General features: G+C 46.9%; 1 protein-coding gene across 1 annotated transcript; it reads right to left on the bottom strand.

The window, feature by feature from the left end:
- Nucleotides 1–847: 847 nt before the first annotated feature.
- Nucleotides 848–12,068, bottom strand: LOC6530021 (protein suppressor 2 of zeste). Its single transcript, XM_039372152.2, has 6 exons — nucleotides 11,755–12,068; nucleotides 8,910–9,158; nucleotides 8,467–8,722; nucleotides 8,141–8,381; nucleotides 4,155–7,557; nucleotides 848–3,002 (listed from the first exon to the last, which is right to left on the bottom strand). The coding sequence occupies exons 2-5, from the start codon at nucleotides 9,097–9,099 to the stop codon at nucleotides 4,162–4,164; spliced, it is 4,083 nt and encodes a 1,360-aa protein (XP_039228086.1). The 5' UTR covers nucleotides 9,100–9,158; nucleotides 11,755–12,068; the 3' UTR covers nucleotides 848–3,002; nucleotides 4,155–4,161.
- Between the last annotated feature and the right edge of the window lie 285 nt (nucleotides 12,069–12,353).

The following is a 12,353-nucleotide window of genomic DNA, read 5'->3' on the forward strand; positions in this document are numbered from 1 at the left end:
GAGCTCACAAGCTTCCTCCTTCGGCTCGCCTTCGTCCTTGTGCACGTCCTCGTGAGTCCTTGGCTTCGGCGGCAGTCGCCCTTGCAGAAGGTTACGCCGCCGGGCTGAAGCGGCCGGGTGAGGGGGTGGTTGTGGGTGGTGTGGGTGGCGTGGGTGGTGCGCTGGCACGTGTCCCGTTGTGTGGCAGCAACTGCGGCAGGACTCTGCGGCTTTGTGGGGGAGTCAGCGGGCACACTCGCGAAAAACGAATCTATTTGATTGTCTAGCAATCAAATAAAATTCTTGGTTAACTTCCTTTGGACGTGGCCAGTACCAAACGATTGGTAATCTTAAAACAAAATCAAATCAATTAGCTATCTTCTATAAAAGAACCTATGTAAGTACTTTTCCGTTTTGTACAGATGCAAAACTACTATCAGTGAAAATCGTAAGTTTGTTACTTCGAAACTTCAACTAGTTGGCCCCGATTGTTTGCAGTGCCGCCCACAGTAGCGGCGACAAAGGGCTTTGGTTTAGCGTGCTGCCATATGTTTCCGGCAAGTGGTCGCCCACCGCCCACCGCCCATTGCCACCCACTCCTTGATGGGCCATGAAAAGCGTTGAAATCCGCAGTGCCAACAAGTAAACTGCGGGCCAAGCGGGGTTGGCAAGGCATCGGTGATTTGTGGACCCCAAGGCCGAGGATGGGGAACTCACGAGGATGGCGGAGGATGGCACGATGGCACGATGCCACGACGGAACGATGGAACGATGGCTCTGTAATTTGAGCCGACTTCCTTGCAACGAGGGCGACACCTTCTGTCCCTGATTTATCCACAGCCCATAAAAATATAAAGCCACACTCGCATTTGTTATACACTGTGTTCCATTTTTCATGTTTTTATTGTTTTCGAAAATCAGCTAATTTAACTTAGTGTGTGAGGGGTGTGTGTGTGTGTTTGTCTGTTTGGTTTTTGGATTACATTTCGAGCGTTTTTCTAACAGTATTACATACAGATGTGCATACAATCAGATTTCTAAACATATATACGCGTTATATTTAAGTATTTATAGGTTTATTTAGTTAAGGTGTCCGAACAGTACAATAATATTCGCTTAAATAAGTCGAGCCTTTCGTTCAAAGTGCTCGCATATACAACTAGATATACATATATAGTGTACATATATATTTCAATAATAGGAATAAATAAATATACAACAATCAGGAGTCGAGCCAAAGTTGTTACTGGGGAATAGCTGGAGGTCGGGTTGCGTCGATCCGAGGCCTTCAATTTGCTTGATTGCCTGGAAATTATGTTAATTTCTCGCCGATCATGAGGGATGCCGCCAAACGGACGGACAGGGGTTGCAAAAAAGATACGGACAAACAATGGGGTGGATCTGCCACCAATGTACTTAGTCTAGAAATCCAGCTATTCCTCTAACTCATATAGTTCAGGGTTTCTTTGCTCCCCTTATAAACTTTATAATTCTTTCTTTGCTTAAAATATGTACAGACCATATACAAGATAACAAAAAAACAAAAAATATCAGCTAAGAGCAAGTGGAGAATTAATGTACGAAAATCTAAAGCCTTTTTCGAGTGTACGAATATCGTAAATATAAGAAGAAGTTTATCAATATTTGCATAATGCGTGTGTGTTTGCGTTTGTGTATGTATTACTAAATATTTCATTTGGTCGAAGCTCTAAAAAAATTAAAATTCATTTCCAAGGGTGCTGTGTGTTGTGTGCTTTTTGTTTTTGCCTGGCTTCGATTTTTAAATTTATGTACAAAATTCGTGCTGCAATTAAACGTAACGCGCTTAAACAACTAATGCGACAGAGTATCTACAAGATATATATATATATATGTATGCATATATATAATTATTTGGGTATATGTATAGAAATATACGCACTGTGGCAGTGCGAGTTTGTTGTTTTCATTATTCCGCTTTGTTTGCTTTTGTTTATTGTATATGCCCAAGTATTGTTTTGTATCTTTATGCCTGACACGCTCGCTCAAAGCGGCGCAAAATCGTTAAAATTTTATCGCCCCGCTGAGGAACGTGAGTGAGTGTGTGTACGAGTATATCGGGTCGGGTCGGGTATCTGGCTGTATCTTTCGCTATACGCGAGTGTGTTCCTTTCGAAAAAATCTAGCAGCTAGCCCAATACCACCACCGAATTTTCACACTTCGTGGCAGTTTTTCCGAAGGGTGTGGGCCAAGCACTTTCGGCACTGAGTGTGCTGTGTGTGTAATCAAATATTCCTGATGCGATTTCCGTTTTCGTATCAGTTTGTGGTTTTTCCTCTTCTTGGCTTTACCCTAAAACCGTTTTACTATCGCGCATTTGAAAATAATTTCGCTATTTATTAGTATTAGTACGTTTTACTTCATCGTTATTTCCATCGTTTGCACTTTCCCCAAAAAGCAAAAGGCCAAACGAAGATCTATCTATTAAAGGCATGTGTTTGTGTTTCTGTTTCTGTTCGTGTGACCTTATCGCGGTTTAACACATATTTGCTGTTGATATTTTATAATTAATTTTGTTGTTGCTGTTTTGCCTGCTTTCGAAAATGCCAGCGAACGCCAGCGCTTTTGATTATTATTCTCCTCCTCGCTTCTCTCTCTTTCTCTCAGCTGGGTTATTTATTAATGAATTTTGTTGCTGGCATTTTTGAAATTCGCTTGGATTATTTATTTAGTCGCGTACTAATTCGATTGCAAATGTTTGCATATACATATGTATGCAAATGATGCGGTTTTCGCATCCAACAGATACATTCCGCTGTGTAGATATTGCTTAGTGTTGTTCGGGTTAGTTCTAAGGCTTACGATCCATTCTACTGGTTGATTAAATTGCACTTCTTCTTCGGGAGCGAGGTTGTGGAAAACTTGTGCTACAGCAGTTGTTTATACGGCGGTTGTTTTTCATCACCTCAGTTGTTGTCGGTATTTCGCAGATTCTCCAGCGGCGCCACAAGATACATTTGCGTTCCGCACAGCCAAAGAAACGCTGCAAAAGACACGAAAATAGGAAGAAAACGAATGAAAATGTTATTCGCCTTTCTATGGGTGAAAATACAAAATGATGTAATGACTCTACTCGCCCGATGTTCATTAAAAGGCCAAACCAAAACAGAACAAAAAAAAACTAAAACCTAACCAAAACAAAAACAAAAAACGAAAATTAAAACAAGAATGTTTGTCAAATTCCAATGATACGACTACCAGATACTCAGTGTTTGTTATCTACGGGTTTTCTGCATTTTCTGTGAATTCATTTAATTGACTTTATCGTATATTATTATCACATATTTATGCCAAGAAATATGTTTTTGTCATTTGAGTTTCGTGAAAGCAACAGATTGCGTAATAAACATTAGCTTCGGCTTTATAAAACCTAGGGCTGAATAGTAAATAAAGTCCAGATGCTCAAACGGACGGACAGAGTTACGGACAGACATTCATTTCTGTCAAGCTGAAAACGTTTACACGAGTTCAAAATACCTTTAGTGCTCTACGACAAACGGGTATACAAAAAACACAGAGCAAAAGTCAAAACTCAGTGCAGTAACGTCTAAAATAAAAGCAAAGCGTCGTATGAATGACCGACCAAGACCGCTGTCGAGTGACGAACGACAAACAGAGCGAGATGGGAGACAGATAGAGAGAGAGAGGGAGAGGGCGAGAGAGTACGTGGAAGAAGATACATTATTTGTGTATAATGACTACTTGAGAAAAGCCAAAGCAGAAAAGGAACAACACAAACAACAACATCGGCCAGAAAATCGAGGCAAAGAAAACGCAAAACACGAAATGTAATTTGTATAATTTGAGACTCAATTCCATCGAGTGTGGGAAATGCGCCAAAAAGAAAAACTATACAGCCAACTCATAAGGGAAGTGGAAAGCACAACAGAACTAGCCCCATGCTCACAGGTTCGAGGCAACTGGCTCTAACTGAAGAGTTTGTTTTGTTAATGTAGCGTAGAGATGTTTAGATGATGAAGTTTTGAAGAAAATACCCAATACGGGAAGTTCGAGTTAAGTGACTTAAACTTAAGTTATTCACCAACAGATCATGCTAGTTATTCATGGAATGAGGATGACTCCATAGTATGGTTTCCAGACACCCTTATCCAATAGAAATCAGTGCAACACTCACCTTGTGACTAAGCGGAACTCGCCACCGGGGCATTGGCAATCTGTACGGGTGGCTTGGCCATGGATTCCGGGACTGCGGACACACCGGTGACCGCGGCTGGGATGGTCAGCAGTGTGCTGGCCGCCGACACAGTGATGGGCGTCTCCTTGGGCTCTGGCCGCGACGCCAGCGTTGTGGTCGTTTTGGCCAACTCCGGAGATTTGGCCGCATTGGAGCTGAGAACGGGCGGTGCCTCCTCGGCGAGAGCGGCGGCCTTGGCCTCGGCGCGAATATTCAAATTGGCCGCCACTTGATCGATGGTCGTGGGTTTCTTGGTCATTGCCCGCGGCGACGTGGCTGCACTGCATCCAGAGCTGCTGGCACTGCAGCCCGTGGTGTTGGGACTTAGAGATCCCGGATTGCTGGTGGAGACCTTTAGCTTTTCATCGGCACGAACCGTCAACGGTTTGCTGATGCTGGCTGCTGTGCTGGCCGCTGCTGGCTGATTGCGGAAAGCCAAAGCCGATGGATTGGGTATGCTCCTGACCGAGGCATTCTGTGGCCTCACCAGCGCATTGGCATTCTTGGGTTTGGCGGTACTACTGGAGCTGCCACTGCCGCTGCCACCGCTGGCTGCCTTTATGGAGATCTTCTCCCTGGCCGTTGCCGATTCCGAGAGCATATGCAGATTCTGCAGATCATCGCCGTTGGTAGTGCCATTCGGGTTGCCACCGCCAGCAGTGGTGGTCGATGGTCCACCATTGCTGTTCGCCGATATATTCTGTTTGATTTTGTTTAAGGCTGCCTCCAAGCTGTTGCTTGTGCTGTTGTTATTGTTATTATTATTATTCGTGTTGTTATTATTATTATTGTTGTTGCCAGCGGGCGGTGAGTTGGGCGCCAATTTGGCGTCATTGTTGCTCCTGCCCGGGTTAGCTGATAAATCAAGTATATCGGCATCCTTGGCTAACGCTGTTCCTGCTCCTGCTCCTGCTCCCGCTCCTGCTCCTCCCGCTGCACTGGTGGCCGATGTGGTTGCTGTGGCCGTTGCTGTTAGAGCCGCTTGCACTGCTGGCCGAAACTCGCGCAAACTCGTTTTGGACTTGTCCAATGCGGCAGTGCCATTGGTTTTGCCTTGGCAGCCAGCTGCTGGCGGGGATTTCTTTGAATTGGCTTCCACCTTTGGGCTCGACTTTGATGGAAACGAGTGCGGCTGTGGAGCGGCCGTGTTGCGCAGATTTATTAATGCAGGCGGTGATGTGCGATAAGCATTCGAGTTCGAGGAGCTGCCCTTGTTGTTCCTCTGGCCACTGAGCGCAACTGACAGCGGCGGCGACTTGACAATCGCCGGAATCGTGGTCATCGGCATGGGCAGCGGCAGCGGCAGCGGCAACGGCATTGGCATTGTCGGCATTTGGCAGCTCCGCTTGGCCGCACCATGTCCGCCAGCCTGTTTGGGCAGAGCCGCTGGTGGTCCCATCAGGCGGCCACTGGACGATGCCGGCGGGCTGAGTGGTGGCATCGTTAGACCCTTGCCTCCTGCGCTCTGCTTGCTCACCGGCAATCGCACTATTTCCAGCGCAGGCACATGGCTATTTGGCTCCGAGAAGGAATACACCGACGATGGTGTGGCTCTGGGACGCGGCGTAATCGTCACTTGGCCCGAACTGTTGGCCGGGCACAGCAGTGGCAGCGTTGGCTTGCCGCCCAGCTCGGGCAGGCCATAGGATCGCATCTGGGGATTGGGCAGAAAGGCGGCCGCCTGACTTTTGGCCTGGTTGCTCGTCTGCATGTGCAGCTTGGCCGCATAACTGCTGGCCATCGCCTGGGCCTGGCTCAATCGCGCCTGCTTGGCCGGATGCGATTCGTCCAGGGACATGGATCGCTTTGGCATCTTGTTGGCCGCACTGGCAATCGAGCTGGGCGTGGACTGGTAGCGCTGCATGTGGTACATGTTCCGGTGGGTTGGAGCCTGTGGCACCGCAAAGTGTCCGCTGTTCGGCTTGCGATTGTTGTTGCTGCTCAGCGGCGGTTTGGCGGTATTGGTTTTAGCCAGGCTCTGCTGTAGTACAGTCTGAGGTTGATGTGGCATTTGCTGTTGCTTGGATTTTCCGGGCACTGTGAGTGGCGCAGTTGGCGTTGTGCTGGGTGTATACGCTTTGAATAAACTGGGCGGCAGCGGTGGCGATGTGGGCAAGGTTAGCTCTTTCATTTTGGGCAGCAACACAAACTGCTGCTGTTGCTGCTGCTGCTGCTGTTGTTGCTGCTGCTGCTGTTCTGGTTCGGCGGTGGGCGTGGGCGGTGGTGTGGGTGCCCCACCCACAACCAGGCTGTTGATACTCCTCGCCTCCTCGCCGAGTGTGCGATTCAGAGCCTCTGAGGTGCTACTACTGTCCAGTTTCAGCTTCTGCAGGTCCAACTCTCCGCTGGCCAGCGAATGGGAGCGCTTAAAGTCCAATTTATGATTGGGTTTGGCCGTAATCTTCACCTTCATTTTGCCATCGGTTTGCGAGCTGATTTCCGCGTGCAACTTCTTTCGCTTGCCATTCGAATCCTTCGGCTCCTTGGAGTGCTTCTTCTTGCGCTTGCGATGGGAACTGGACGTGCTGGTCAATGTACTGGGATCGGCAGTGCCCATACTGCCGCTGGATCCATTGGTCGAGCTGGAGCACGAGGACATGGGCGAGGCATTGGGACTGTATTTGCTATCGGGATTGGATGCACTGTGCGGTAAAGGCTGCTCAATGGGCTTCAGGCCAATGTTCTTGGCATAGGTCTCCAGGTCGAGCTGTTGAGCTGAGGAAGGTGAGGAGCAGGAGGTATCCTCCAGTCGCGGACCCGCCGACAATGGCATACTCAGCTTGCTCTTCATGCTGTTCAGCTCGATCTTCAATTTGGGCAAATGGCCCACTCCCTTTCGATTTGCCGTCTTCAGCTCGAAGTTCTCGGCATCTACGTAGGATTTTCCGAGTTGCGAGGGTGGAATGCTAACCACGATATTGGTGTTGGCCTCCAGAGGCTGTTGTTCCCGTTCCCTCGGCAGAAGAAACTGCTCCTGTTCCGGCTCGCTTTTAACTTTGGACACGGCGTAATCACTGTACCGCATGTCGTTGCTACGCAGACTTTTGAAGTTGCTCACCGGACTTTCAGGTTCCGTTTCCCGTTTGCTCGTCGTCAATCGTTTGTTTTTCGACGAGGGAGAAACTTTTGGCGGAGTCTTGCACCGTACCTTGGAACGCGGAGAGCCGGAGTCCATTTCCGATTCCAGGTCCTCGGCAAAGGTCACTGATTTGGCCGACTTGGGGCGACGTACCGAGTGCTCTGGTTCAATGTCCTGGTTAATCCTGGATAGGTTGTTCTCATCGTTTTTTGCTTGCTCGTTGTCGTAAAGCAGAATCCGGTAGCAGAAGGCCATGGGCGATTCCTAAATACGGATGCGCGGAGAGGGGAGAAATAGATGGAAAAAGGGCAGGTTGACAAGGGTGGAAAATTGAAAGTGGACATTGAACGCTAAACTGCCGGCACAATTGGATTGGGTTGTTTCCCCTTCCGCAAATCTATTGGATTATTGGGATGAACCGCAAAAAGGGACAATACACCACCGCCCCCCAAACAGAAGAAAAAAGGGCGTATTTAACACTTAAAACTGACCGATAATGATAAGATGGATATGCTTTATGCTTTCAAGGTCCAATTTGGCAGCGGGACGACCGCAGATCGAGTCAGAATTTTCAACCCTGTTTTCTCCCCCTTACTGTTACGTAGTTTTTGTGATTTACTGAATAAAAATAAAATATGTTTCAATGCAATGAAAAATACTTTGCTTACTAAAAATTAACTTTAAGTTTTTAAAAAAGCATTGTCCCTTGGCAGGATACCTTTAGGTGGACTTAACTTAAATTTTTAACCCATTATCTACTTAAGAAGATTCCCAAGATAGTTCTATTAGTATCCCAGCAGCATCTTTCTCTTTGTGAGGGCATAATTATGGGTGAAACATCACTTACCCGACTCCAGTTGTAACAGTACGCCACGTCCATCAGCGTGAATTTGGAGGGCAGTACCTCATCCTTGTAGGTGACCTCCACTTCCACCAAACTGTTGTCCGCCTCTATGTTGTACTTGGAGCAGAGGAACCTTTTCAGTAGCTCCACAGGCAGTCCGGCGGCACATTGCAGGTAAATAGTGGGAGGCACCTCGCCAGGACCACACTGATGCAGCATGGCGGGATGGTATTCCAGGGACAAGCTGTTGAATATAGACAAACAAAATGAGGCAAGAAGTTGATTAGATTTACCATTGTAACCACTACATTCCTTCGGCTGACACATACCTTATGAGTTCCGTGGTGGTGAAGAACTCCTGCTCATCAGTCGTCGGTTCATCCACCAAATCCTCGTGCTGCTCCTTGAAATCAGCCAGCTCCTTGCACTCCCTTTGATAGAGTCCCGGCACCAGTTTATAGATCAGCGATCGCAACGTATCATCCGATTTCAGATTCAACTCATTGATTTCCTTGCCTCCGCTGGCTTTGCAATCCGGACAGTAAACCGCTCGCAGCAGGTGCTTTAGTATGCAACTCCGGCAATCTGTTGAGAAATTAGTGCATTTTGTGTTAATGGTACTTAATACTTATGTAATTCCCAAGTAATGCTAAAGATCCGCTCAGATACTTAACTTGAATGTACATTAATGACAACTAATAATATAAAGTAAGTGAGTGGTAAGTAAATGGGTTACTTCTCCATCAAATTAAGATGAAAGTAGACAACTTACAGGTGTGATAGCAGTAGTCCACTGTGGTTGGTTCGATCATGTAGCCGCGACAAAGTCGGCACGTTATCAGATCATGGAACTGCCGGACATCCCGAGATGCTGGGGATGCTGGGCATGCTGGGGTTGTGGACTCCATAGCGACGTGCGGTTCCACTGGTTTCACTGCGTTGTGCGTGTTTTGCAGGTGCATCTTCCTGCCAGTTCTGTCTGCCTCAATCCTTACTCGTAGCAGCCTCTTTCAATGGGGTCCTGGAAGGGGGGAGGACAAGGATCGGCGTTAGGACTTGGCATATCCATGTTTGGCATGTGCTCAACAAGTGACACAAGTGTGACAACTGATGATGGCTTATCAACTGTTGTTGGGGTCTTTTCCATAATTATGACGAAGGCACGGGGAGGGAACGGGGTAACAATGGCCAAGCGAAAAGTAGCAAAAAGACACCACAACTGTGAGAACCAACAGCCAGCACACAATCCCATCAAAAGCAACATCACCATCACCATCATCGTCGTCATCGTCATCATAATCATAATCATCATTGTTGTCGACATTTGTGGTCGTCGCTCGTCAACAAAAAAGCCACAGAGCCAGATATATCAACCGTGTATCTGTATCTTGTCCCAAAAGATACGGCAACGTCAGCACACTCGCACAATACAGAAAACTTTAGACTAGTAAGGCAGCCATCCATATCCATGAATCGGAACAATGTGCTTGCAGCTCACAAAAATATGAATAAAAAAATAGAATAAAAAGCAAAAGAACACAAAAGTAGCAACTTTGTGGGCGGGTGAAAAGTAAAGCGGGGAGGGGGGTCTCTGGGAGGTGGGGTCTTTGGTCTTTCGTACGCCCTTCGTGCCACAGAGGGCACCTACCGAGAGAAGCCGAGAAGAGCCGAGAGAAGCGCACCGAAAGCGATGTGCACTCGACGGTGTACTTGAAGCTAGTTTTAGCTTGGCGCCCCCCCCCCCCCTGCCTCCTTCTCTGCCCCCTCCCCGCCCATCGCCCGTAAAACTACGAAAATTACGCTTTTGTGCCCTGCACACCAGTGGAAACTGAATTTTCATCATTATGGCGATGCCCTGACGATGATTGCGAGTTGATGGCGCAGGCAGCCGAGAGTTCAGGGCAAAGTTCAGGGCATAGTGGATCAGCAGGTTGTTCGGTTACCTCCTAGGAAACTGGCAACTGGGAACACTTCAAGATACTCTTGTGTCTATTGAGGAACGCCTTGTGTTAGATATAATACAGGACATGGAATATGTAAGTCCATTTTCGCCTACAACTTCTGAAAAGTTTGATTAAATTGTATAACTCAAAACCATATTTTTTGTTTAAATGTACATATTTCCATATTTTTTACCATGAATGGTACTACTAACATAATTAATAAAAAATAAACTTTAAATGGATCAAAAAAACTGCTTTACAAAAATAAATACTTTCTCAAGTCGTACGTTATTTGTTAAATACATTTTATTATGAAACTTATAAAACGATTAATCTCTAGAAAGTACAGCAAAACAATACAATTATCATCAGTATGATAAAGAATTGTGCGCAAAGCAATTTGTTTTGGCTGAATGCTTTTTCTTAATTTGCATTAGAGATTCCAGCATTTGCATAATTAAAAAACGAAATTGCGAGAAACGATAATTTGTTTCTGAAATAGGCCATCTTTATTCGCCTCAGCTAACTGATAGTACGGCATGTAAGTTGAAGATTGTTGAATTGTGACTGAATTCGGCACTGCATTATTCATTATTCAACTAAGTATTCTTCAAATGGAAGCACTTCCTAATCCACAGCCACCCCAGCAAAGGCGCCCATCGCATCGCATCGCATAGCGCAACCAAAAGTCGCATCGCTTCGCCCATTTTTTGTCTCCGTCGTTGCCTTTTGATTATTTTCGTTTGCCGCTCACGCGAAAATGGCACGCAAAGAGGAGGGTGCAATGGTGGGGAGAGCGGGAGGCAGAAGAACGGAGGCTGTGCTAGCAAAACAAAAAAGCAAACAAAACAAAAACAAAAGGCCGAACGGCTTAAACTAAAGTTGGGCAGAAAAGTGGGTGGTTTGCGTTCGTGTGCCTACGCCCACTCAGCTGGAAAATGACAGTCCAATGTTTGCTGACGCTGTTAAATTGATGACGTCGCTGGCGAGCGCTTTTCTTGATTTTTTGATTTTCCTTAGCCCGCTTTCTGTTTATACGCCGCAATTTCGTAAAAGGCGCGCACTCTCACACCAACACACACACACCCACACACACATGGTCACAGCTTGAAAGTATCGGCAATGCAATAACAACAATAACAGTTAGACCGGCACGGGCGCCCGCAGGGTGGCTACACACATACACTTTACCCATTTCTCTCCCACTCTCTATCTCAACAACGTTCGCACACACACACACGCAACAAGCTGGCTGTTCGAAAAATGAACTCACAAAAAAAGTCGAAAACATGGACGAAAATCTACGTAAAATCGCTACAACACTGGGAATACGATTTTTCCGCGGCCGCGTCCAGAGTTCAACTGAAATCCAATTCGAGAAATCCCGACTGCCACTTGCGCGCTCAATTCGCCGTTAAGCGAGAGCGCACGACACACAAAATTGTATCTATTCGCCGCGGCGAGAGAGACGACAAACAAACTTTCTACTTTTGCGCGGGCGCATTTTCGCCGAAAGACGACGTTTTCGCCGCACGACGAAAATTCCAATACGCGGCGAGAATAACACGCACGCACACTAGAGCATTTGTGTTTACAAAATTTTCACCCATACATGTGAGAGGGAAAATTTCATGTTCCCCTTCCTTTTTTGGTTTTTATTTCCCGCATACGTACTCAAAGCAATTGCGTTGTTACTTCAAGAGTTTTCCTCTGTAGCATTTTCCCTTTGGATTTTCCATTAAACTAAATCCATTCGCCGACACCGACACACACGCGCTTTCGATTACTCCACTGCCTTCACGTCTTCTTCTTCTGTCACTTCAGCTGCTGTTATCGATTTCTCGTACACGCACAGATTTTCGCTGCCTCTTTGTCGCACACTCTCGCGCTCTCTCCCTCTCGCACTCGTTTGAGCTCGCGCCACGACAAAAATATATTCTCCGTTCCGTTTCACAAAGTGCACGGCACGAAAAGTTTCCACAGACTGATTCTGATTAGACCTGCTGGCGCTGTCGCTGCCCAAAATCGCTCTGCGTTTTACGTTTACGCGAAAGAGCAAGAGAGAAGCGAAACGAGAGATTCACGAGAGAGCCGCACGAGTGAAACACGAGAGAACAAGAACAACATCCACTGGCCTACCGCATCGCTGCGTGAGCGAGATGACAAGTGAGGGGCGCTCGGCAACAGCAGGCTATCTGCGTCGCACTCGCACAAATTGAGCTTACGCTGTGACTGTGTGGGTGGCGTCGTTTCTAATTGAATCCAACTGTCAA

This window comes from Drosophila yakuba, chromosome 2R (assembly GCF_016746365.2).
Source record: "Drosophila yakuba strain Tai18E2 chromosome 2R, Prin_Dyak_Tai18E2_2.1, whole genome shotgun sequence".
NCBI classification, from domain to species: Eukaryota; Metazoa; Arthropoda; class Insecta; order Diptera; family Drosophilidae; genus Drosophila; species Drosophila yakuba.

Coding starts and splice junctions, on each gene's coding strand:
- LOC6530021 (XM_039372152.2), bottom strand. CDS start 9,099: ATGCACCTGCAAAACACGCACAACGCAGTGAAACCAGTGGAACCGCAC. Junction 8,382..8,466: donor ACCACCACGGAACTCATAAG/GTATGTGTCAGC, acceptor TATATTCAACAG/CTTGTCCCTGGAATACCATC. Junction 7,558..8,140: donor ACTGTTACAACTGGAGTCGG/GTAAGTGATGTT, acceptor ATCCGTATTTAG/GAATCGCCCATGGCCTTCTG.